This window comes from Bos grunniens, chromosome 10 (genome assembly GCF_055505025.1).
Source record: "Bos grunniens cultivar Pamir isolate PY7600 chromosome 10, Bosgru_T2T1.0, whole genome shotgun sequence".
NCBI classification, from domain to species: Eukaryota; Metazoa; Chordata; class Mammalia; order Artiodactyla; family Bovidae; genus Bos; species Bos grunniens.
In genome coordinates this window covers 53,703,517-53,729,459 of record NC_141174.1, presented here as the reverse complement: position 1 = coordinate 53,729,459, position 25,943 = coordinate 53,703,517, and the positions used below count along the sequence as shown (strand labels likewise).

At 38.3% G+C, this 25,943-nt stretch overlaps 1 protein-coding gene across 16 annotated transcripts in view; it reads left to right on the top strand.

Annotated features, from left to right (window-relative positions):
• RORA (RAR related orphan receptor A) overlaps positions 1-25,943 on the top strand; it is an 809,419-nt gene that overhangs the window by 783,036 nt on the left and 440 nt on the right. For 11 of the 16 annotated variants that reach the window (XM_086321290.1, XM_086321292.1, XM_086321306.1 and 8 more), the window contains 8 exons: positions 383-778; positions 7,526-7,647; positions 9,238-9,370; positions 11,831-11,938; positions 13,434-13,544; positions 14,488-14,600; positions 16,168-16,328; positions 16,556-25,830. In XM_086321290.1, the coding sequence (XP_086177416.1) occupies positions 383-778; positions 7,526-7,647; positions 9,238-9,370; positions 11,831-11,938; positions 13,434-13,544; positions 14,488-14,600; positions 16,168-16,328; positions 16,556-16,736 (1,325 nt within the window). In that variant the 3' untranslated portion in view covers positions 16,737-25,830. Of the gene's footprint in view, positions 1-382; positions 779-7,525; positions 7,648-9,237; positions 9,371-11,830; positions 11,939-13,433; positions 13,545-14,487; positions 14,601-16,167; positions 16,533-16,555; positions 25,831-25,943 lie in introns of those variants that run through there. The other 5 variants (XM_086321296.1, XM_086321298.1, XM_086321304.1 and 2 more) reach the window with 2 other exon arrangements.

Here is a 25,943-nt window from a genome sequence, read left to right as displayed (position 1 = left end):
ACACTAAGAAAAGAAGTGTCTAGACCAACTGCCTGGGTCGAGAGGGAACAAACCCATCAAACCGCAGTCCAGTAGCTCCCACTGAGCATAGGGTTATGTGACAGCATGAAAACCAAGCTGATCATTGCTCTAGGTCTCTTCTACCAGCCCTGGGTCTGTTTCTGAAACTTAGCTCCTCCAGGATGTATCTTTGCTGTCAGGGATGTGGAGCAAGCCTATGTGAGGTAGGACCGTTTTCACCTCTGGATCATGTCCTTATTTGGTGGTTATGTGGTTTTTGATTAAAATTATCTGCAACTTCAAAGGAAGTCCTAAAGCATACCAGAGAGGATCATGGAGAAAAACATATTGTATATGGTGTGGCTTGGCTTTTTTCTTCCAGCTGTAAAATTTGGCCGCATGTCGAAAAAGCAGAGAGACAGCTTGTATGCAGAAGTACAGAAGCACCGGATGCAGCAGCAGCAGCGAGACCACCAACAGCAGCCTGGAGAGGCCGAGCCGCTGACTCCCACCTATAACATCTCGGCCAACGGGCTCACGGAGCTTCACGATGACCTCAGCAACTACATCGACGGGCACACCCCCGAGGGCAGCAAGGCAGACTCTGCCGTCAGCAGCTTCTACCTGGACATACAGCCTTCCCCGGACCAGTCAGGTCTTGATATCAATGGAATCAAACCAGAACCCATATGTGACTACACACCAGCATCAGGCTTCTTCCCCTACTGCTCTTTCACCAATGGAGAGACTTCCCCAACTGTGTCCATGGCAGAACTAGGTAATGGCTTCTGTGTTTCCATTGGGATGTACTACTGATGCCTTTGAAGGAAATGGGATATGTCTGACTTTCCTCTAAGTTATGATATTAAAATGATGCGTCTAGGGACTTCCCTGGTTGTCCATTGGTTAAGACTGCGCTTCCAATGCTTGGTCAGGGAACTAAGATCCCACATGCCCCACAGAAAAAAAAAACAAAAAACATGCATTTAGAAGGGCAATTCTGGAGAAGGCGATGGCACCCCCCTCCAGTACTCTTGCCTGGAAAATCCCATGGATGGAGGAGCCTGGTAGGCTGCAGTCCATAGGGTCGCTGAGGGTCGGACAGAACTGAGCGACTTCACTTTCACTTTTCCCTTTCATGCATTGGAGAAGGAAATGGCAACCCACTCCAGTGTTCTTGCCTGGAGAATCCCAGGGACGGGGGAGCCTGGTGGGCTGCCGTCTATGGGGTCGCACAGAATCAGACATGACTGAAGCAACTTAGCAGCAGCAGCAGCAGAAGGGCAAGTCACCTTTACCATTGGGAAAGTGAAAGTGATAGTTGCTCAGTCATGTCCAACTCTTTGTGACCGCATGGACCATAGCCCTCCAGGCTCCTTTGCCCGTGGAAGTACCCAGGTAAGAACACTGGAGTGGGTAGCCATTCCCTTCCCCAGGGGATCTTCCTAACCCAGGGATCAAACCCAGGTCTTCTGCATTGCAGGAGGATTCTGTACCATCTGAGCCAGCAGGGTAGTCTCCCTTGGAAGCACTTCATAATTCTACCTTTCCCCTTGCTTTTGTCTATCCACTGTCTCCCATCACATGTCCAAGAAACTGACTGACCTCTCAGCTTCAGAGCTGAGACAACATGAACTTAAAGCAGTCTTAAATTCCATAGAAAACTATAAGCTCAGGGAATGGCCCCACCAACTCCTTTGCTTTCATTATATTCTAAGTTTTGATTTATACTGAAAGTTATAAAAATGGCAACCCACCAACTTAACCTGGCCCATAGACATGGTTTTTTAACCAGTGCAGAGCTTTTCAATTTTTGAATTAGTTGCTAAAAATTTAAACCTGGAGGATTCCATCTGAAAGTTCAGATTTTCAGTTTCTTGTGGGAGGGGAGAAAAATGATCTGATTACACTGGGTCAGTATTTGTAAATGTCAACAACCAACTGGTACCAGTCAAGGCCTCCCACCTTTCCATGGGTCCATCCCACTCGGCATTTATATCACTTCCCAGTCCCTGTATGCATCTCACCTTTGCAACTGTGATGTAGTCTATAAACAGTAAAGGGAAATTGGCTTCTTTACTTTCCAAAATTTTGGTGATGGATGTTAATGACAAAACTGATATATTCCATAGAAGACTCACCATGCAAAAAAAAAAAAAAACTGTCATTTCCTCATTCCTGTGACATTGGTGCTTCTTGGGAGATGTGACCTAGAAATGTTAGCACAGACAATAGAAAGCTTTTCATTTCAAGGGAGTCGTGTTATAACATCCTCTGTTATATTTAATCGATTTTTAAGTACAGCACTATTATTAGAGAAACTTTGATAAGGACCTTTGCTGTTTGCGAAATTGATCTGTTTCACCCCGTGGTTCCTCATACAAGGTTATAATCCTCTGGGATATTTCAATTAGTTGCTGTGGGGGTGACTAAGTGAAGACCAGGAGAGAAGGAAGACTGAACATGGAAAAGAACCAGCAGGTTCTGACTTGAGCACAGATGTCCTTGGTTCACAGAAATAACGGTTGTGTTCTTTAGATGGTTTCCTCTACCTCTGTACCCCACAAAACAGTTTTTAAGTGAAATTTATATTTCCAGTAAAATCTTTCTCCAAATATAACAAATTGAATGTTCTTTACGGTTTTTACACAAGCACCTTTTTATGGGTCTAAATTTAAATCCTCAAGAGCAGGGACATTTTAAGCCTGGTCTTTAACCACTGCACAGCATTAAAGGTGTAGCACAGCTCTTTTGATTAACAGAGAAACCTCTGAACTAGAAGCCAAGCTGAGCAGAGGTAGGTTTGATTTTTTTTTTTTTTTCTTGAACTAGAACAAAAACCTTCCGTTTTTGTCATGAGATCTTGGTTGGCTGAACCTTAAGCAGAGCTGTAATGAAAGTAAATTTTTCAGAAATGAATAAGGATTTGATTGAAAGCTGACATGATATCATGAAAGATGACCTGACTCACTTTAGGTGTGCTTCCACTTGATGAGAAATACGAGTGAATCTCTCCTGTTTGCTTGTCGGATGTTCAACCCGGAGGTAACCCACACAGCTTGGCCTGTGTGTGGCTCCTGAACGTGGCACTTGGGCTGAAAGTGCACTCAGCCTCCCCAGCCCCTCTTCCCTGACCAAGCTCTTTCCTCTTCCATAGCTGTCACCTCCAGTGAGCCTGGGAGCCCTGTGCTTTCCTCCATTCTCCACTTTCTCCTAAACTAGGGATTGTTCACATGTATTGTGGCATTTCCCACAATGAATAAAATTAAGTCATCATCAGGATTTTCTGCAAACCCAAAACTAAACAAGAATTTAACTGGAAAAAGGGTGTAATGGGGTTCTGATTTTCTGTCCCATTTACATGTGTAAAATTGTTTGAGGGGTTAAGAGTGGCTTAAAAGTGGTCAAAGACTTTGCTAATGCTCTCCAAAATAAAGCTCTCCAAAAATTCCCTGACATTTCCTTTAGGGTTTAAGTCCCTGCTCTTTCTTTAACTAAAAACTTCATTTTAGGCTAAATTTTGTCATTAGATTTGAAACAAATGAAACCACTTGTGCAATTGGAAAAAATTGTAAATTAACATATCCTAAGATCAATTCTTTCCGTAATAGTATCTACACTCCATTACTTTTAGTGAAATATATCTGACTTTCTGGCTGTGAAATTTTGCCCTTTATGTATTGGGTGGGCCAAAAAGTTTGTTGGGGTTTTTCTGTAACGTCTTATGGAAAAGCCCAAACAAACTTTTTGGCCCACCCAATACACTTAGTACCTGAGTTACATACTCCAGATAAACAATCTATGTTCATTTTTTTAAAAAGTTGACTCAGGAATTCACTGGCGTGCCAGCGGTTAGGACATGGTGCTTTCACTGCCATGGGTCCTTGGTTCCATCCCTGGTTAGAGGATCTAGTTTCAAGTTTCATTTAGGTGATCCTGGCTCTGTTTTCACACAAACAGATCTGGCTAGGGAACCAAGATCCAGCAAGCCAAGTGGTGTAGTAAAAAAAAGAAAGAAAAAGAAATAAAAAATAAAACAGCTAATTGCAGTTATTACTATAATTACTAAAGCCTTCTATGAGAGACAGCTGGGCAAAGCATGAGACAAGAAGTCAGCTTATGTGAGTGATTCTAGCTTTGCTGTAGGTTGTACAACCTAGTATAAGTCACGTTATCTCTGTAAGCTGCAATCTCCCTACCCATGGAAAGTAAAGATTCAGAGCATGGATTCTGGAGCTTTTGTATATGTTTGAATCACTGTCCGCTTGCCAGCTATGACACCTTGAAAGTCACTTAACCTCACTGTGGCTTGGTTTTTTCATCTGTAAAATGGGGATAATTAGTACAATTGTCATTAGTATCTTTCTCCCTAGATTTGTTGTCATAAAGACTAAGGATAAAATGTGTGTGTGTGTGTGTGTGTGTGTGTGTATGACTGTGTACGTGTATATGTATGTGTGTGTGTATATGTGCACATAGCACATAGTAAACTCTACCTCAGTGTCATCTTTCATCATCATTGTTAATGTTATTACCTACAAAGTGAGGAGGATTTGGACCAGATAATATCTAAAGTTCCATCCCACTATGAAAATCTGTGACTTAGAAGACAGGATTTTCTATCTGAAGTATCTAGACCTTGGCTCTACTGATGCACAGTCATGGTTGAGGAAGTGAACTGATTTGCTTGTCACAAAATGAGTTACCCAACTGAGCTCAGACCAGAAAAGAGGTCTCCTAACTCTTAGTTCCACGGAGAAGGCAATGGCACCCCACTCCAGTACTTTTGCCTGGAAAATCCCATGGACAGAGGAGCCTGGTAGGCTGCAGTCCATGGGGTCGCTAGGAGTCGGACATGACTGAGCGCCTTCCCTTTCACTTTTCACTTTCATGCATTGGAGAAGGAAATGGCAACCCACTCCAGTGTTCTTGCCTGGAGAATCCCAGGGATGGGGGAGCCTGGTGGGCTGCCATCTATGGGGTCGCACAGAGTCGGACACAACTAACGCGACTTAGCAGCAGCAGCAGCAGTAGCAGCAACTCTTAGTTCCAAGGTATTTCACTATACCAGACTGTTTGTCTGAGAGACTGCACTAACTCCTTAGCTTTTACTCCATCTGAGAATTTTCTTCTTTGCTGAAATGGAGACTTAAAAATAGGAAAGTGTCTAAAATCTTACACTTGCCAAATCAAGTATGAATTTCGATCAAAGGCAGCTGGTGAGAATGCAGCCACTGCCCTCTACTGGTCATGGAACATTGCATCATTTGTTATTGCTTCTAAAAGCTGGACTCAACCAGGTAGGGGCGACAATTTTTAGGATGAAATGAAACAGGAAGATGCTTGACCATGTTAACTAGAGAAAAGCAGGATCTGGAAGATAATACCGAGAGCCTCTTCCCATTCTTCCCCTTCCAGGATTCTCCCAGCTTCCCTGTGAACCCTTCATCTACATCATTTTTCCCCCCTATTTATAAAAATTGGTTTACTGTTTACACATTTATTTTCTTGTTTATGCTTCCCCATTATTTTTGTCTTTACTCCCCACTTCTCTTCACAAGCATCACTGATTCTAAGACAAATAATTTGCTGGTTTCTCCGTCTTTCCCCTCTCAGTTTCTGTCTCTTTCCTGTATTTTTTCCTTGCATCTGTGTTTTATTGTTTATGATGTTTACTTATGTTGTTTTCATGTCTGTGTGTTGCCAAGTAGGGTTGTTGAGTTTACTGTGTTTCAGTTTCTCTAAGGAGATTCTAGTTTCAAGCTTCATTTACGTGATCCTGGCTCTGTTTTCACACAAACAAGTCTGATTCTGTTTGAGAAAGGCAGTAACAAATTTCTAAATAAATAGTCTTATTAGTTCCTAAGTTTGCGCTCGGCACCATTGTTCTAAATAACTTTCTTATTCTATATTCAAGATGCAAGGAGGGGATCACTCTGGGGTATGATTTTGTATTCTTGGAATCTTATCAATTTTTCTTTAGAATACTTCTTTTTATAGCCACACCCACAGCTTGCAGGATCTTAGTTCCCCAGCCGGGGATTGAATCCACACCTGCGGCAGTGGAAGCCTGGAATCCTAACCACTGGACCACCGGGGGATTTCCTTAAAATACGTCTTTAATTGTCCTTCCCTTCCGTAACAGTTATTAGCAACGTATTTCAAGCTGTTAGTCCCTTACGTCTGGATTTCAGCAGCCTTCTAATTGGTCCTCCAGGCTCTCCATCCTTCAGTCCCCCGGTGGCAGAACTACATGTTCTGTTTCCCAGTACAATGTTCTTTATGTGAGCTCCCCCTTGAGAATCCCACTGACTCCTCTTGTCAGTCAAGTCCATACTCTCAGTCTCCACATTCAGATCCTTCAGGATTTGGACTCTTACCTACCAATATTCCTGTTTTGAATCATCATTCTATCACATCTTCCTATCTCCTACAAATGCCATATTTGTTCTTTCAATTACCATCCCTCGAATGTGGAACTGGCCCACTGCCTCACACCACTGGCCTCTGCCTACCAAACCCTCCCCATTCTTCAGGATCCAGTCCAAATGTTCCTCTTCTGCCAAGAAGCATCGCCTAATTTTCCTCATCTCTCCCTTCCCTGATAGCACCTACTACCTTTGTTTTTCTTTCTCTTCTGATATAATTCAACCTCACGCTTTATTGTCTAATGTCTTGAATTGTCCTTTCCGCATGTCTGTACATGTTCACCAGATTATAAGTTCCTTGAGAAGCTTGTTTGGCTTCTATTTCTTTAATATCTCCAAAATCCTTACACTTCAGTATGAGAACAAATGTTTTATGTAACAGATGCTGTGTTATCCTCTCTATTTTGAGTGCTCAACTCATTTAATTCTCACAGAAGCTCTATGAAATAGGTACTATTTTTCTCATTTTACATATCAGGAGACTGAAGCACAGAGAGGTTAAGTAACTTACCTAAAATCACAGAACTACTAAATAGCAGAGCTGAGATTCCAACCTAGTCAATCTGGCTGCAAAGTCCAGCTCTTAACCACCACACTATATATATAACGACTGGGTAGGCTTTCAGCAATGCTTGTTCTGAATTTTGCAGGAAAAACAAATACCACACATAATTGTTGTCATACAAAATACCATTTCCCAATTTTTCAAGAGTAATCCCTCCCCATAAATGTATGTGGCAGATGTGTCTTCATAAAAATGCCAAGTAGAGATTGTGTCAGTCATTTTTCACAACTTTTCTAGGTCGATATTTGCTTACTCCCAGACACTAGTGTAAAGGCATAGAAGGTCAAGATTAGCAGGGTCTTTGAAGGCATGCCGTCTTATTGTTAAATGTTGGCTTTGCCTGTCCTTCTTCCTGCTCTAAAACACAGAATCGTTCCAGATTACTTACTTAAATATGTCAAGATAATTAAACCTGGTTCAGCCTGTTGCTTTATACTTGTTACATTTTAAATTGAATAATTGAGTAGGGAAAACACTGGTTATCCAAAGAAGAATGGCTTTTCATGTCGTGATCTCCTGTTTTTCTCCTTAGAACACCTTGCACAGAATATATCTAAATCACATCTGGAAACTTGCCAATACTTGAGAGAAGAGCTCCAGCAGATAACGTGGCAGACCTTTCTGCAGGAGGAGATTGAGAATTATCAAAACAAGGTAGACTCTGAACAGTTTTACCTAAGATTGAGGCAACGCTGGGAAATGTAAAAGATTTGAATACAAACAGACCAAAAAATGAATGTCTTTCATCAGATACAAGATTTCTATTTAATAATCTTTCTTCCAGAGCTGATTATGTTCCTGGGGCTTTGTCACCTTACTGAAATGTCACTATGCAAAATTTCAGAAATAGCACAGAGATTCTGTTGTTCTGATAACTGTACATGTTTGTCCCATCATTTATCTACAGGGGGCTAGATTAAGCTGCTTGCAAAAGCCTCAATGAGTTGGGAGTTTTCCCGATATCACAATGGGAGATTTCACGGTCTGGAAGTCGATGTAAAATAATCTTAGCCTCATGGTTTCAGAGGTTAAAAAGAAGGAGTTTAGAGAATATGTGTTTAAAAAAAAAAGATCTGGAAGCTATGATCCTAACTCCAGTCTGAATCTAGCAATATGAGACTGAGAAGTAGTGCAGCTGCTACTCATTTTTTTTCTATAAAACACACTGCTCAACAGATTACTCAAATGGGAAGGCAGGGCTGGAGAAGGGGGACACTTAATTATCCATTCTGCCCTTAGGAAAAGAAAATGCTTCAATTTCCCCTCCAAATCATGGAAATGCTGGTTTAGGAAGTGCCGTGGAGATTATTTAGGTTAATCCTCTTCATTTAACGTACAAGGAAACTAACATCCCTTAGCTTACGGCTGGAGGTTGAAAACATCAGGACTAGACCATGAGCCCTGGCTCCTGATTGAGTATTTCTCCCACCCCCTTATATTGGTGGAAACAGCCTTAAACTACGATTGGGAAAGTAAGTGAGCAGCAAGACGGACCCAAGTTAGCCTGTAACTAAACTGGAGAGTGGCTGTATAAAAAGGCATTAAGCACGACAGGTTGGGAAATAGCAGCACATCACCTTGCTTGCCTTTGAGGTAGCACCAGCAGCCACAGTTACAATGGGAAGCAGGAAAGCATTAAACAGCCACAGGGTGTGCAAAACAGGATTCAGAGCCAGAAATGCGGGGGTTTAAATCCCAGCTCCAGTACCCCCTAGCTGTGAAACCTCTTTGAGTGTTTGTGTTCATTTATGGCAAATGAGAAAACGTTCTTGTGAAAGTGAAATGAGACAAGGATGTCAGAAAACACCCAGCTCATAGCAGGCGCACAGGAAATGTAACTGACTCCCCTTTCTTCTCTTCCTCAAGTAAAGTGGTATGAAATTCCCCAAGGCCAGGTAATTGCTTAAAAGGAGATTCTACTTTCCCGCTCTCTGTGGCCCAGGGTTAAAGCAGCGGCATGCGTGACTTTCCTCACATGGGCTTTCATCTTCCGCTGCCTTTATGACCATAACATCTCCCCCCTGCCCTTTGCTAACAACATGGCAAGAGAGAAATTGAAGAAGATGAGAAAGAACTTGGGAGCAATCATTGTAACCCAAGTAACTGGCCAACTGTTTATTCTTAAATCCTCTAGCTTTTGGGAATCTATTTCCAAAGAAGGATTGTACACAATAGGAAAACTTAAAACAGCTGAGTCAAAGATATGGGTAACCGTGGATGTTAATGTATTTCCCTCTTCAACAGCAGCGGGAGGTGATGTGGCAATTGTGTGCCATCAAAATTACAGAAGCTATACAGTATGTGGTGGAGTTTGCCAAACGCATTGATGGATTTATGGAACTATGTCAAAACGATCAAATTGTGCTTCTCAAAGCAGGTATGTGCTTTGCAAGTGAATTTTGAGATCTCTTCCTAACCTGCTTTCACCAGCTTATTAAAGAAATGCTTGGTAAGGAAGGTGTCGGGAACAGTTTTTCTCCAAATGATAATAGCTCAGGTTTCACTTGCAGAAACTAAGGAATTTTTTTTTTTAATGTTTGAGTTATTTGAAGGAAACATTCCCTCCATTTTGCTTCTTCTCTCTGTGAAAAGATTAATTTGAAAGACACACTGCATTCCCCAGTCCTAACCATCACTTGTGTTTTGTTTCTGTGCCCCAGGTCCTCAGGATGTTTTGATAAGTTGTTAGGAAGATGGCTGTTTATGGAATTCAGAGAGATAGCCCTGACTTTTTGTTTGTTTGTTTTAATAACAGGACTCTATGTGTTTCTGGGCTTCCCAGGTGGCTCAGTGATAAAGAATCTGCATGTCAGTGTAGGAGACCCAGTAGTCGCTGGTTCCATTCCTGGGTCAGGAAGATCCCCTGAAGTATGAAAATGACAACCTGTTCCAGTAGTCTTGCCTGAAACATTCCATGGACAGAGGAGCCTGGAGGGCTGCAGTCCATGGGGTTGCAAAGAGTCAGACACAACTGAGCACGCACGCACACATGTGTTTCTAGCAACTCCAAGACTGTATTTTTGCAGGACACAATTTCTCTTAAGTAATACAGGCTTTAGCTTAGGCAGAAGTCTTTAATTACCCTAGTGAACTCTGCCCTTTTAAATAAAGAGATAAGTTTCCTCAGTGTGTATGCCCAGCAGTGGGATTGCTGGATCATAAGGCAGTTCTATTTCGTTTTTTAAGGAATCTCCACACTGTTCTCCATAGTGGCTGTACTAGTTTGCATTCCCACCAACAGTGTAAGAGGGTTCCCTTTTCTCCACACCCTCTCCAGCATTTATTATTTGTAGACTTTTGGATCGCAGCCATTCTGACTGGTGTGAAATGGTACCTCAAAAGGTTTTGATTTGCATTTCTCTGATAACGAGTGATGTTGAGCATCTTTTCATGTGTTTGTTAGCCATCTGTATGTCTTCTTTGGAGAAATGTCTATTTAGTTCTTTGGCCCATTTTTTGATTGGGTCACTTATTTTTCTGGAGTTGAGCTGTAGGAGTTGCTTGTATATTTTTGAGATTAGTTGTTTGTCAGTTGCTTCATTTGCTATTATTTTCTCCCATTCTGAAGGCTGTCTTTTCACCTTGCTAATAGTTTCCTTTGATGTGCAGAAGCTTTTAAGGTTAATTAGGTCCCATTTGTTTATTTTTGTTTTTATTTCCAATATTCTGGGAGGTGGGTCATAGAGGATCCTGCTGTGATGTATATCAGAGAGTGTTTTGCCTATGTTCTCCTCTAGGAGTTTTATAGTTGCTGGTCTTACGTTGAGATCTTTAATCCATTTTGAGTTTATTTTTGTGTATGGTGTTAGAAAGTGTTCTAGTTTCATTCTTTTACAAGTGGTTGACCAGATTTCCCAGCACCACTTGTTAAAGAGATTGTCTTTAATCCATTGTATATTCTTGCCTCCTTTGTCAAAGATAAGGTGTCCATATGTGCGTGGATTTATCTCTGGGCTTTCTATTTTGTTCCATTGATCTATATTTCTGTCTTTGTGCCAGTACCATACTGTCTTGATAACTGTGGCTTTGTAGTAGAGCCTGAAGTCAGGTAGGTTGATTCCTCCAGTTCCATTCTTCTTTCTCAAGATTGCTTTGACTATTCGAGGAAACCAGAAGGGAAAGAGACATGTGTACCCCAGTGTTCATCGCAGCACTGTTTATAATAGCCAGGGCATGGAAGCAACGTAGATGTCCATCAGCAGATGAATGGATAAGAAAGCTATGGTACATATACACAATGGAGTATTACTCAGCCCTTAAAAAGAATACATTTGAATCAGTTCTAATGAGGTGGATGAAACTGGAGCCTATTATACAGAGTGAAGTAAGCCAGAAGGAAAAACACCAATACAGTATACTAATGCATATATATGGAATTTAGAAAGATGGTAACAATAACCCTGTGTACGAGACAGCAAAAGAGACACTGATGTATAGAACAGTCTTATGGACTCTATGGGAGAGGGAGAGGGTGGGAAGATTTGGGAAAATGGCATTGAAACATGTAAAATATCATGTATGAAACGAGATGCCAGTCCAGATTCGATGCACGATACTGGATGCTTGGGGCTAGAGCACTGGGACGACCCAGAGGGATGGTATGGGGAGGGAGGAGGGTTCAGGATGGGGAACACATGTATACCGGTGGTGGATTCATTTTGATATTTGGCAAAACTAATACAATTATGTAAAGTTTAAAAATAAAATTAAAAAAAAAGAGATAAGTAACTGAGTGCCCATGGGCTAAGCCCAGCCCTGTTGACTCAGAAGGGGGTCTCTAAGGTCAAAATCAACTCACCAAGACAGAATAACCCATTCCGTTTCTGCCTTTGCTTAGGTTCTCTAGAGGTGGTATTTATCAGAATGTGCCGTGCCTTTGACTCTCAGAACAATACCGTGTACTTCGATGGGAAATATGCTAGCCCCGATGTCTTCAAATCCTTAGGTAAGAAAACCTCTGGGTGCTTGGTCTTCAGATCAGGGCTAGGGGAAAAAATTGGAGTTGGGTGATAGCTTTTTTTTTTTTTTTTGGGTGATAACTCTTAAACAAAATGGAAATCGTGGGGTTTTTGGATATAAGAGTTAAAGGATGTTATATACTAATGCATACCTGTGTTAATAATACTTTCTGATTAATTACCATAGAAAATTTACACAGCTCAAATGCTTTGTGTCCATATGACATGTAAAGGTCTAGAGTTTGATTTTATCTATTTGGTCATCAAAGAAATGTATGTTATATATTCTTCCAGTTCCCTTCCAAATTTTAAGAACGAGGTTTGCAGGGATGTTATTCAGTAAACTGGAAGATATGATTTGCTACATAAAATCAAGCAAAGACCTGAAAGTCTGCCCTTCCATACCCCTCAAATAACAATGTTAATGAGATATCAGGGAAAGAAAGTATAGTTAAGTGAAACTGTGGCATATACCTTAGAAATAAATTATTTTAGATGTCTATAAATAAAGTGAGATAAAGTCACTAAGATTGGGATAGTATCCAAAATATGTTGTTAAATGATTTCAAAAACAATTAAATGGCATATATACTTGAGAATATATATTTGAGAGGTATATATACTTGAGAATAGCCCATTGACATTTAACTATATGCACATAATATGAAAATCTGAAAGAACAGACACCAAACTTAACCAGTTTTGGGGGGTGGATTTTTATTTTATGGGACTTTCTCATTCTGTGTTTTCACTTCTATAATAATTATAATGGTTTTACTGCCATAAAGTGTCATTTGTTTTCATTTTTAAGCATGTTAACACTCTTGTTTGTTTTAAGGAAAACAAAAAATGAGTGAAATTAGCATCTCAGACTATAGCTGTTAGACTGTTGGTTAAGAGTGTGGGCTCTGAAGTTAGGCATCTAGCTTTGAATCTCAGGCTGTTACTTCCTACCTGTGAAATCTTGAGTACATTCCTTTTCTTCCCAAGTTTGTTTCCTCGCCTTTACAGTGGGGTAGTAACAATAATACTTTCTTCATAGGGCTGTTGTAGTATTGATAGAATGCTCAAAGAATCCTCTCAGAGCAGCACCTGACATAGTAATCACCTAATAAAAGTTTACTGCCAATGGTACTTCCCTGGCAATTCAGTCGTTAACACTCTGTGCTTCCTCTGCAGGGGATACTGATTAAATCCGTGGTCAGGGAACTAAGATCCCACGTGCCATGTGGTGTGATCAATAAAAGAATACATGTATATATCTTAAATTACAATATTTTTTAAAGTTCCCTCTGTGAATGATGGTAGTAATGGTGATGGTAGCTAAACTGATTTTTTCTTTTAAGGTTTGAAAGTATTAAACTACAAGAAATGTTATTGGTATTCTCCCTGATCTTCAACTAGTAGATCTCTCTTCACTTTTTTCCATCTTTTTTTCCTAGGATAATAACTAAAATCCTAACCTGTCTTTAATTTTGGCAGGTTGTGAAGACTTTATTAGCTTTGTATTTGAATTTGGAAAGAGTTTATGTTCTATGCACCTGACTGAAGATGAAATTGCATTATTTTCTGCATTTGTCCTGATGTCAGCAGGTAAGATAACCAAATCTAATGGTTTTTCAATTGTCCAGGTAAAGAATTTTTACAAGTACACAACTTATAATGGCTATAGGATATTCAGGGGGATACCAAGAGAGACTGCCATCCTTGTTAAAATCTAATTTTCAGTTTTTCAGGTAACAATCCCTCTGCTACACACATTTATACATGTCCTATTTTAAGAAGACCTCATGCTATTCTGATAAACCCTTAAGAGATGAGAATTGAATAAAATCCTGTCTACAATTAACCTCTGATAACAAGAGAAACGCTGTGGTAGAGTAGGCTTGCCCTCCTTAACACCAATCTCCAAGATAACGTGGTGTTTAAAACCTTCTCCTTTTTCTTAAAGTCCATTTGGATGTCATCCACAAGTTTATCTAAATTTAATCTCTATTTTTAACCAGTACTGCCTCTTGGTGATAACTACTTTTGAAAATTTGCTATCTTCTTTTTGGACTTCTTAGTCATAAAGATTCTATCCTAAACTAACAACCTTAATTAATTTGGCATTCTCTTGACAAGTTTAGTTGCCTTGTAATTATAAGACAATTTTCATATTTTTTGTAATGGCTAGGTGAATTGATATGAGTATTTCATTCAGAAACGTAACTTTTAGAAAGTGTTGAGGGGCTGTGGTGGTTTCATTTGCACTTGTTTGAGCATGGTTTTAGATTTAAATGACTATCTTTTTGGAAGAGGAGGACCCTCCTTTCCTTCAGATGTTAGTAAAAATGGAAAGGCTTAGCACTCTGTTTTGTGTCATAGATTAGTTTTCTTCTTCTTTAGGAGCAAATTTTGAATGAGGGGTGAAGGTGGCCTAATAGTCCCTGACTCTGTATTGTGGTATAATAATCTATATCTAAGAGTCAGGAGGAATTGGGTTTTCTGACAGAATGTTAGAAGAATACTAAGGAGTCTGGTTTTTCACATTTAGATCGCTCATGGCTGCAGGAAAAGGTAAAAATTGAAAAGCTGCAACAGAAAATTCAGCTAGCTCTTCAACATGTCCTACAGAAGAATCACCGAGAAGATGGAATACTAACAAAGGTGAGAGCTAAAGGTTTCCAGTTGACACAGCTGGCTTATCCCTTGCCAATGATCACACCAATCATGTTTGTAAGTCATCCCACCAGACCCCAGAATTCTCAGTAAGCGACAAGCTACTGAAAAGAAAGAAGTATCTCCATTTCAAAAAATTCTCTTGTGCCAAAATTCAGGTTAAGTTCTATTGGAATAACGGAGCAATGATAGAATTTTTTTTCAACTATTAATCATTCTGAAACCACCCCCCGCCCTGTTCCATAAGAGATGGGCAGAAAGCAGAGTTAATGTCCCATACTGATATAAACTAGAGAACTTAGAATTTAAATCTTGGAATTTAGAAGAAGGAAGTGATGAAGGACTAAAGCATCCAGAGTAACCATCCATTTTAATTTTCATTCTATTTAATCAACAATAAATGGCTTTTGTATTTTCTTCATCAGTTTCTCATTACTACCCTGTATGCAAAACATAAGATTTCTTTTGTGCTTATTATCTTTCACAGTAAAGATATAATTAGGATGGCAATTTAAAATAGGTTAATATCCTTTGGTGCTGGTGCTAGCAGTATGTATGTAGTCTTAGAAAAATCAGCCCCGTTCTTTCTCGGATTATTTGTTTTATTGTTCCAGACCATGATTTGAAAGTTTTGGGATTTTCTTCCTGTTTACTTTCATTCTTTCCTCCTGATAGCTAGGCAAGGTCAGAAAGAAGTTGGGGGTTAATTGCAGTTTGTTTTTGATTTTGCATCTATTAAATGAGACACTGAGGCCAGAATGGGAAATGGAAGAAGACCTCTTCTCCATCTTCTGGCCCCAATGCCAGGATACCATCCGGGTCTTTGATTATAGAGAGCACCTAACATAACACAGAGTCAAGACTGATGCTCTGGTGAATTGTTCTGAGTTGAATATTCTGTGCTGCACAGTGCTTTAGAGTTTAAAAAGCATTTGTGCAAGTCATGCTACTGTCCTCAGCAGGTAAACAGTCCATGCTGAGACTCCACCAGTCCTGTTAACCTTTTTTTTTTCCCCCAAACCAGGACCTTTTGCTCAGACCCAGAATTGCTTTGTTCTAGGCAGAGCTCTTTCTAGAGAAGAAACTTGTTGTCATTGGAGTGAGCCAGTATTCCTTTTGCATAAAATATGTAACAGATGGCTTTGCCTGTAGTAGCAGTGACTTTATCTACCCGTGGCTGCCCCTTTGCCCACTTCTCTGTTCTCTGTCACCACATCTCTTCCTTTTCCCCAGTGGTAAAAGGCAGGGTTCAGGATGACAGAGCAGAAAGCATGTTGGAATAGGAGGAGTAAGTAAGAGACTTGAGTTCTTTTGTTTATGAGCATCTTTTCGGGTTACAAATTATTGAAGACAATATTTGTCTTCAAAATCATATTTAACATATACCTGGTATTCTATATCATTTATTTTTACCATCCCTCTATTACTAGATGTTTAAGCTGTTTCAAGTGTGTTTCATCATTGTAAACAGTGTTGTGACGATCGTCCAGATTCCCTGATTTTTGATTCTGGCATCTCTTCTGTCCTGACCCCATGTCCTTTCTTCCACTTACAGTTAATATGCAAGGTGTCTACATTAAGAGCCTTATGTGGACGGCATACAGAAAAGCTCATGGCGTTTAAAGCAATATACCCAGACATTGTGCGACTTCATTTTCCTCCATTATACAAGGAGTTGTTCACTTCAGAATTTGAGCCAGCCATGCAGATTGATGGGTAAATGTATCATCTAAGCACTTCTAGAATGTCTGAAGTCCAAACAATGAAAAGCAAACAAACAAATCAATTAACCGAGACACTTTATATGGCCCTGCACAGACCTGGAGCGCCAACACGCTGCACATCCTTTGGTGATCGGGGTCAGGCAAAGGAGGGGAAACAATGAAAACAAATAAAAGTTGAACTTGTTTTTCTCATGCATATGATTTCCATTATGCCTACAGATATGGACCCTTTTTCTGTCTCGACTTCTTGATCGTTGACCTCTGTTTACAACAGAAGGCGGGTACTAAAGTTGGAAGATGTCCTTTTCTTGTAGCTCACTGCCCACAGACTTTCTACAGAATCACCCATCTGTCGGTAACCACAGAGGGTCCAGCACTAATCGGTGACTGGTGTGCATAGCGGAGGTTGCGGCATTACTTTGCACAACTTGCTCTTTGTCTCATGAAGGAAGTTTTTATTTTTTTCACCGATTATTGCCAGTCAGCAGGACGGCACGAAAAGGGTCCATGGCACTAGCAACAATAGCATTATAATATATTACAGGGTAAATGGGCATGAAGACTATATATAGCTAAAAAGAGATATTGTTTATATATTGTTTTAATTAATATAAAATGTAGTTACTGGAGTAGCTTTTCCTGTTGAATTGATAAGGCACTTTCATTTTGCACCTTTTTTCTTTAAATTAAATGCTAGCGTGTTCACTGTCGTGTCGCATGTGCACCAGAAACACAAGTTTAACTGAGAAGGCTTGGAAGGTACGTCGGGAGGTATTTATGCTGCTGTTTACACAATTATTTTTAAAAGACTGGCTGGTCATATCTAGAAATCATGCTGTTGGATTCATTTTTTTTTTTTACACGTGAATTTGGAATTAGACACAGAACTCTCCCTAAATTGTCCTTTGCTTTTTGGATGAGTTTAAGGATAGATGTGTTTATGCTTCATACAAAGTTGAGTGATTGATTAGGGTGGATTTACGCCCTCGTGCATAGTATTTATCCAAAGCTTTTGAGCATGCCACCTCATGGAGCTTGGGGAGTGGGGGGTGCTCATTCCACACAGTTGAGTAGACTCAGTCTCAACTTGGAATTCTTAGGCTTTAAGAACAGATCAGTAACCAGAATATTTATCAGAATCTAGCTTTTAGTAGAAGAAGGACCCAAAGAGTTTGTCTGGAGCAAACGCACACTCCCCATGTGTGAAGACATGAAGCATTTACTTCGTGAATGTTTATGTTCTTGGTATCATCTAGGAACCCTGAGACTTTCAGAGTGAATGGTTTCTAGACTAACTGCCTCTCCATGGTGTCATTCTAGAACACTCTTCTCCATATGTCACAGTCAATGGACAGGAAGGCAAAGGAAACATACAATGTTGAACCAGTTTCTCTTATTTAAATGTTAACTATTGTTAAGTCTTTAAAGTGAAGTCGATGCAAGCTGCAAACATTTTCTTTTGTATTTATCTTCACTAGAAAACTGTGGACTGTAATTTATTTTATTAAATCTTTAGAAGACAGTTTGGCTTTTGGATTCAGGTGAGAAATATTGAGTTGTTTTTGTTTAATTTTGTGTATGTGTGTGTCTTTTGTTTTTTACATAATTCCCAGTAGTGGGGAAGGGGAAAGGAACAGTCTGATAAGACAAGTGTGCATATTCTAAAATAAGTGACCTTTGGGAATGTAGGCGTTTAGAAGATTTTAGTCACACTTGAAGTGGGATTCAAACCTCTGGCCTGACATCAAAGACCATGTCTATAGAAAAGAGAGAACATCTTCCCATAGTGTAAAGGTGAACATTTCCTAGCACCCTTTTACAGGGAAGAAAGGATCTCCTCTACCACCAGGGTTTCTTCCCCCGTCCTCCAATCTTCTGCAGGAATTCAACTCCTGCTGGGTCACCCAGAGCCCTCCACTCTGTTTTTAACTCCACTGACGTTCTGACTTGTTTCCTGAGGGACTTGGAAAAGGGGAAGGAACTATTCACACAGAAGTGTGTATGAAGCCTAAATAACATCTTTTTAAAAAAGTTTTTTTTAAAAAATACAGTAAGGGTATAAGCGTGAGTAGAAGATGAGAATAGTATTTACTTAAATTTCTTACAAGCATATAAAACTTTATGTGACTTTATATAGAGAGGTAACTACCAGCATATAGTATTTATATTTGGGCAAGAAGGGTTAAATCAAATTTTTAATTTAAATAAATATAGTTCCTTGAAAAATCAATAGTATTTATACTCTGAATAGAGTACCAACTTTAGTTCAGTTATTTATTCATCCTTTTTTTTTCCCCCTGTTGTTTCTCCTGTTGGGAAGAAACAGTGTGTTTTGTTTGGGTTTGGGTTTGTTTTTGTTTCTTTGTCATTTTGATTCACTAAATTTGGGGATGATTTTGTTAAAGTCTATTAACTTCTTTTTAACCAAAGCTTTCTGAATATGACCAGCCTCAGGTGCTAGCGCATTAAAGAGCAACTAAACCTAATTCCAGTGTCCATTTGTGAAATGATGAGAGCTAATTGGACTTCTCTGAGGGTGAGAGAGAATACAATGTTGAACATAAATTTCTTTTCCCAGAAAGGATTTTGCATGTACCTAATGCAAAAAAAAAAAAAACAAAAACAAACAAAAAATGATGCTCTAATCTCAGTAAGTCACTCCATGGTGACGTTGCTTTTGGAGTAAACCAAGATACATTGACATGATGCTGCTACCAGGTCTTTGTGAAAGAAAACAGGGTGTGGACTTTAAGACGAAGTACATCGACAGTGTAGGAACAGAGTAGTAGAGGCGCGCTCGGTGAAATGAGGGAACAACTATTATACGGATTGAAGTTGGGATCTGAAGTTAAACAGTTTTTGTTGAAAAAATATGAAGTGCAGAGAAGGATGTGAAAAACTTTGTATTTTTATTTTCTTCCTTATTATAGAAATACCTGTGTGATGACACAAAATACTTGCTGATATAGAACAATTATTCTTAATCGTTCTTGTAATTAAAATTGCCTAAACTCAAATGTCCAATAGTCTTTTAAAGATTGGAATCACATCATTGTTATCCTGACTGCTGTGATGCCTCTTATACAATTTTTAAACGTCTGGTAAATAAGGCTTTTGCACAAAGCCTGAATACCTTGGGTTACAGTGGTGTCCAAATGGTTGCACTGTGTAGTGAAGAAACTGGCCTTGGTCACAAAAATCAAAAGTGCAGATGAAAGTGCTTTTGGGGGCAGTTTGCAAATTGTGGTTAAAGCTATGGATTTTTTTTTTTAAGTGTTCAGCATCCTAATTTGCTTTAAAGGTGTGGATTTTTTTTTAAGTCTTCAGCATCCTAATTCACCCTTTCTAACTTAAAGAAAACATTACTTAAGACACTGCTTCTAAGTTTGGTTGTTCTTTATAGTGTGGATATTCAGATCTCTGTGAGCGTATGGGGATGGGCTGAGGGTCAGGTGAGGAGGGAGTGTGTGTGTGTGTGTGTGCGCGCGCGCGTGTGTGTGGTTTTTGTATGTATGATGTGTATGTGTCGGACCGCTTCTAGGCTACTAAGTGTCAATGGAAAAGAAAATGTATTCAAAATACTTAAATCAAAACTAGAAGATGGAAAAAAAAAGATTTATTCTATACAAAGCCTTGTCTGGACCACTTTAGAGAGACTTCTATTTTTTTAACCCTTCTATAAATATTTGATGGCACTTGAAATATTCCTGCAATAAAATGTGATTTGTGTAAAGAAAAAAAAGATTTTGTAATGTGAAACAAAGAAAGAAAGTAATGTAATTTTCTAAAAAAAGAAATACAAACAAACAAACTTTGTATTATTTTCTTGATGGAATTTGTCTATCTGTCTTTGGAGAACTTTTTATTTCATTGAATGTGCCATAGTAGAAATACGTGTTTTTAGTTTTAGACTTAAGGAATAGCTGTTTGTGTTCCGACATTCCAAAATGCAAAACAGCCTAGTAGAATCTTTAATGAAAAGGTCTAAGTAGGAGGTAAGCTTCTCTCATTGTTGCTTTTTTGCACATGTTCTTCATTCCTCTCTAGTGCAATATGTACATAGAGCACTTCCAGGTGTACTTTGATCCCTCAGGGAAAATTACATATTTGTACAGTTTTTTTGGTTTTGTTTCTTGGTTTTTTTTTTTTTTTCCTTTTGTTTTTGGCTAAGGAATGTCGATTGAATCACTTGTTATTGTTGAGGGGCAGCCAGATAATAATCCTAAAGCCACTGTTTCCAACATTGATTGTTTAAATCATGTGTCCTTCCAATGCTATTATTTGAAGATAATAATAATAAAACATTATTTTCTGACAGTTCTTTGTGCTGATTGGTGGAAAAAAGAAAGGGTAAATAAGCACCTTACGATTGACTTACTGTGAATGACAATCCATCTTGATATCAATAATAGAAGCCCTATCATTTTGGAGTTCGGGTTATAAGAAACAATGTGCTCAGGGATCTTCTAAAACTCTTAAAACAGGGTGGCCAGTACTACTGGGACAAAATTGTGTTTTGTATTGTTAATAATTATGATAATACTATCCCTCCAAGGCACAAGTGAACTGTGTAGAACTGCGTGTGTGTAAACCTCACTATTGTTCATTTTGTTTTGTTCAAAATGTATATGTTCTTCAGTCTTATGTGCTTAAAAACATTGAATAACTTCCAGAGCAGTATAAAGTGATGCCAGTATGTTCAAAAGATAAACTAATAGGTCATAATCAACCAAGAGCATCATTCAAAGTACAGTCCTGCGTACTTTACTCACCGTTTCTCTAATAATTAAAATATTCTTGATATATTTTATTTATATCATTATATATTAAAAGGTATTTCAAATTCTATATAGTATGGATAACAATTTTTAGAAGCAGTCATGAGATAAGAGCCCTGCCTGTCAGTGCAGTGAGAGAGGTAAAAGATGAAACCTTTTTTTTTCTTTTCAAATACCAGCAAGTAACTCCTATTTTCACTGTGTTCTCCTCTAGAAACAAACAAACAAAAAAATTCCTTTGGGGGGGATTTTAACTGTCTTTTACTTCCACATTTGTAATCTGTTGAGTTAATATAAGAGCAAATGGCTATAAAGACAAACAAAACCCACCAATGTAACAGCAACATGAGCTAGCTTTTAGGGTAACATTTTATGTTTTTGAAACATTTTGAAAGTAATTATTTCAATATGCTACTTTCCATAACCTCAGTGAACCTCAGTGTAATTGTTCGCTTTGATTCTTCCACACCTAGAGTACATTTTTACAAGAAGATTTACATATTTTCTTACCCCATGGAAAAGCAAAATTTAGGATAACTTTCCATGTTGTTTAGATAAAAAAGAAACCGTCACCTTGTTTTGATGATAAAGACTGTGAAAACTGGCATAAATCTCTCTCTCTCCATATACATATATATATATATATATGTATGTATATACACACATACATGTACACACACAGAAGTTATTGACATACATATTATACCATTTAGTTCTCGTTCTTACAAAGATATGACACAGCTGCTGCTGCTAAGTCACTTCAGTCGTGTCCGACTCTGTGTGACCCCATAGACGGCAGCCCACCAGGCTCCCTCGTCCCTGGGATTCTCCAGGCAAGAGTACTGGAGTGGGTTGCCATTTCCTTCTCCAATGCATGAAAGTGAAAAGTGAAAGTGAAGTCGCTCAGTCGTGTCCGACTCTTAGCGACCCCATGGACTGCAGCCTACCAGGCTCCTCTGCCCATGGGATTTTCCAGGCAAGAGTACTGGAGTGGATTGCCATTGCCTTCTCCGTATGACACAGCAGAAGCCCATACAAACAACTTTATCCTATAGATCAGAGTATATGCCCGTAAATGCAGTTGCAACAGTAAATCATCTATTACAGTCTGTGATACACGTCTTCATTGTATTCCCAAAACACTAGTATTGTTATAGAGGTTCCACCAGATTTGATGAAAGAGACCTTCCTATTATTGTTTATTCTTAAGATAAGGCTGGCAAGCACTATCTTTACAAAGTAGTTGGTTTCACTTCTGGGTCTGTTTGCTTGTTTGTTTGTGTAAGTGAGCTCATTTTTGTCAGGCTCTCAGTACAGTTTTTAAAATAATCCGGAAGGCTGGCTTCATACTAAGGAGATATTGTAGATGGAGGGGATCTCCATGTTTAACCAGACCCTCAGAACTTAGAGCAATAAATACATTCAGTCATTTATTTATTTATAAATGAATGATAGAATATTCAGTCCAAATAGAAACAATGTCTTTTCAGCAATGCAACATAACGTGGAGGCTTGTGTTAAGAAGGTGAATATGAGAATTTTAAGGAGATGCCTAGAAAACCCATATTTACTGTTGACATTTAGTGTTTGCCACAACAAACTTCACACCTCTTTTTCTCTTTCCCTTCTAAGAACTGATGAAAGATAGCTTCCTATTAGCTTTGACATGCTGCGTGTGCCATTATGTTGTTCTCCAAGAGCAACTAAGTTCTTTGCAGTGTTCGTGTGTGATTCCTTTCTCCTCATTACTTCAACATGGATGAATAGTATTCCTATGAACTTGGTTATCATTGAACAGATTGCATATGTAAATGCAGATAGTTCTTGAGCAATATAGTGAATATGATTTCACACACACACACAAATCTGTATGTACTGTACACATCTTCCTGAATCTAAAACTCTCTTCTTAGCCACAATGGTTTGAAATCTCATATAAAACAGTGGTAAATTTTTAAACATTAGGACATTAGCTGGCTGCTTCTTTAAATGTACCTGTATTGTCTGCCTGCTCCTTTTGTGGAGATGTGTTTTTGTATTGGATGTTTGGGCCAATGGGAGGCTTCAAGCAACAACATATTTTCCCAGTTTAAATATATTTAACATACGACAAACCCCAGACAAGGCTTTTAATATGTATAAAGAACTGCAGTGTTAGGTGGTTTATTTGCAAACCGTTTTCAATGTTGTCCATTTTTATGGCACCTTTAACAATATTCTTGTTTCCAAAGTACAAAAAAAAAAAATAGGTTAAATAATCTAGCCATAACTGAATGTCAAGCAATAAAACAAATGACTTTTGTGCATAGACTTAAAAAAATACAAATTTTAGACATCTGCATGTAAATGCAATCTCTTGTTTACTGCTTTCTTCAACTTGAGCAATTGATTCCTTATTTACTATTAACTTAAGAACTTGTAATGGCCTGTAAACATTTTCTCTCTTACTCTTCTTTCAAATTTACCTTCGTCCCTGCTTTTGAGTCATAATATTTAATGTTGTTCTGCACATCTCTATACAGTTAACTTTTTGGCTTTCATTCTGTATAGATAAGAAAATGTTATATTATAAACAGCCTACTCAGTGCAAATATTTATCTGTTTATCAAATCCACAATATGCTGTATAATACTGGTTTTACTATATAATCTATTTTAGACATAGCTGTTTAGAACTAGAGTGTGCTATTTTTGTGTTTTTCTGATGTGTGGTGCTAGATAAGTTACTTTTGTGAACAACAAAAAAAAACCCTTTTATTCCTAGACAATACCACCTTTGGGTCTTGTTAATTTCACTGAGTATAACTATATATTTGTATATATATACATATATATATATCTACCTGTGCCCAACTGGCAGCTGTATCAGAGTGCTGGATTTGGGACATGCTTTTCTCTTTAAATACATAATATCATGATATAAATTATTCTAGAGTGTATTTAATTAGGATAAAATTACTTCCTTAGTATGGATATTTGACATCTATAGGGTGAATTTGTTTATAAATATGGATATATGAAAATGTATTAGCATTTACTTTATGTTTGCTACTTGGCTTTATACCATATCTCCTAAGCTGAAAAATAATTTGCCAGGCCTTCAAGATCCTAAAGAAACACTCTAGTTTAATGGAGTATTATTTTTTCCTTACTAAGGCACCTTATTATTGGCACCTGACAGAGTTGTGTACTTAGCTCCTATAATAGATAATACACATTTATATAAAATATCCTTGTTGGCTTGATGGCAGAATAAACCTTTCCCCTCCTACCTGAGCCATGAGAAGTATAGAGACATCCGCTATCATGGCAGAACATGGGCCATAAAGCAGCTTTGACAAGGGATGTTCTGTGTTAACTTGACCTCAACCAGTTCCATGAACTGAGTGAAGGACCTTCATTTAAAAGTCATTTAATAATGAGCTTAGTTAATTCTTTCACCTGTTCTCCCAAGACCTATCGGCTTTCTTAAAAAAGAAAAATCCACGTATATCAAATATCTAACTAAGGATGTAGTTAACCTTATTAAATATTGATTAGAATTGTTCTGTAATATTACTGAATTTGTAAGATCTTTAGCAAAGATTTTTGAGCAATTTATAAATAGAAAGCAAATGTTTCTGTTTACTGCACTTTTTGTAATTGAAGGTGATAAATTCTCAAGCCATGGCTATTGGCTTCCATGCACTGAATATTTACCCACAATTCTAGACATTTTCCATTTTTATGGAAGAGTTGCTGTTACCTTAATTATAAATGCAATCATGTGGTTAATGAGAGCTAATGCTTATAGTTAACCTTTTAAAGTGAATTGGCTACAGTTTAGGGAGAAATCTCTTTGAATACAAATTATTTCATTCCTTATTGCTTCGCTTAGAAAGGGATTGAAACTTTTTTTTTAGCACCATTTCATATCCTAAGGTTCCTAAGGATAGAGATAGTATCTCTTTGTGTCTGCACAGTGGCCAGCACATGTCAGCATTTGATAATTGTTAAATAACAACAAGTGTGCCCCAATTCCACCTTTTTTCCTGGGTTGTTTTGGTAAATTTATAAAGTATGCCAAGCCTTATGGTTAATACTTTCTTCTACAACCAAGTTTTAAAGCCACATTTTCAAAGACCACATGAAATGCTGATTCTAATTGTGTGTAGGTCTTGAGGATTAAGCACACAAATTTCACAAAACTCTGTGAGTAACAAACTCAGCCTTCTGTAAATATACATGCAAGTTCGGAAACAGTAATACTGTACCTATAAATATGCGCTGTCTGTTTTGTGTACAGTATGTAAAAACTCCTTTTCTGCCACACTAAAAATGCAAGCCATTTATGGGAATCCTAAAAAATAGTATTGTACTAAAACTTTGCTAATGATCTTTATTAGAGGATCATCCAACTTTTCACTGACATTGGGTTTTCTTTTCAATTCACTCTTACAGTAGTCTGCTTATTTCCAGCCGTTTGTTATTTTATTGAGTCCTCAATTTAAAAAAAAATATTTTGATTCATTTTGTAAATACAAGCTGTAAAAAAGAGAGATTTAATGTTGTCTTTTAAATACTCCGATTTTCATTCTAATATGAATGTTGTTATATTGTACTTAGAAACTGTACCTTTAATATTACATTACCTTTATTAAAAGTGCATTGAACACATCAATTTTAGATGTGCTTTATGTACTGTTATCCTATAATAAAATTTCAGCTTCTAATGGAACACTTGCCTCATTTTTCTTTCTTTTACTTGGTTCTTGAATTGCATGTACAGTTTTCTACCTTGTCTCCATAGAATGGAGTAGGACAACCTTGCTACTCAAAGTGGGTCCATAG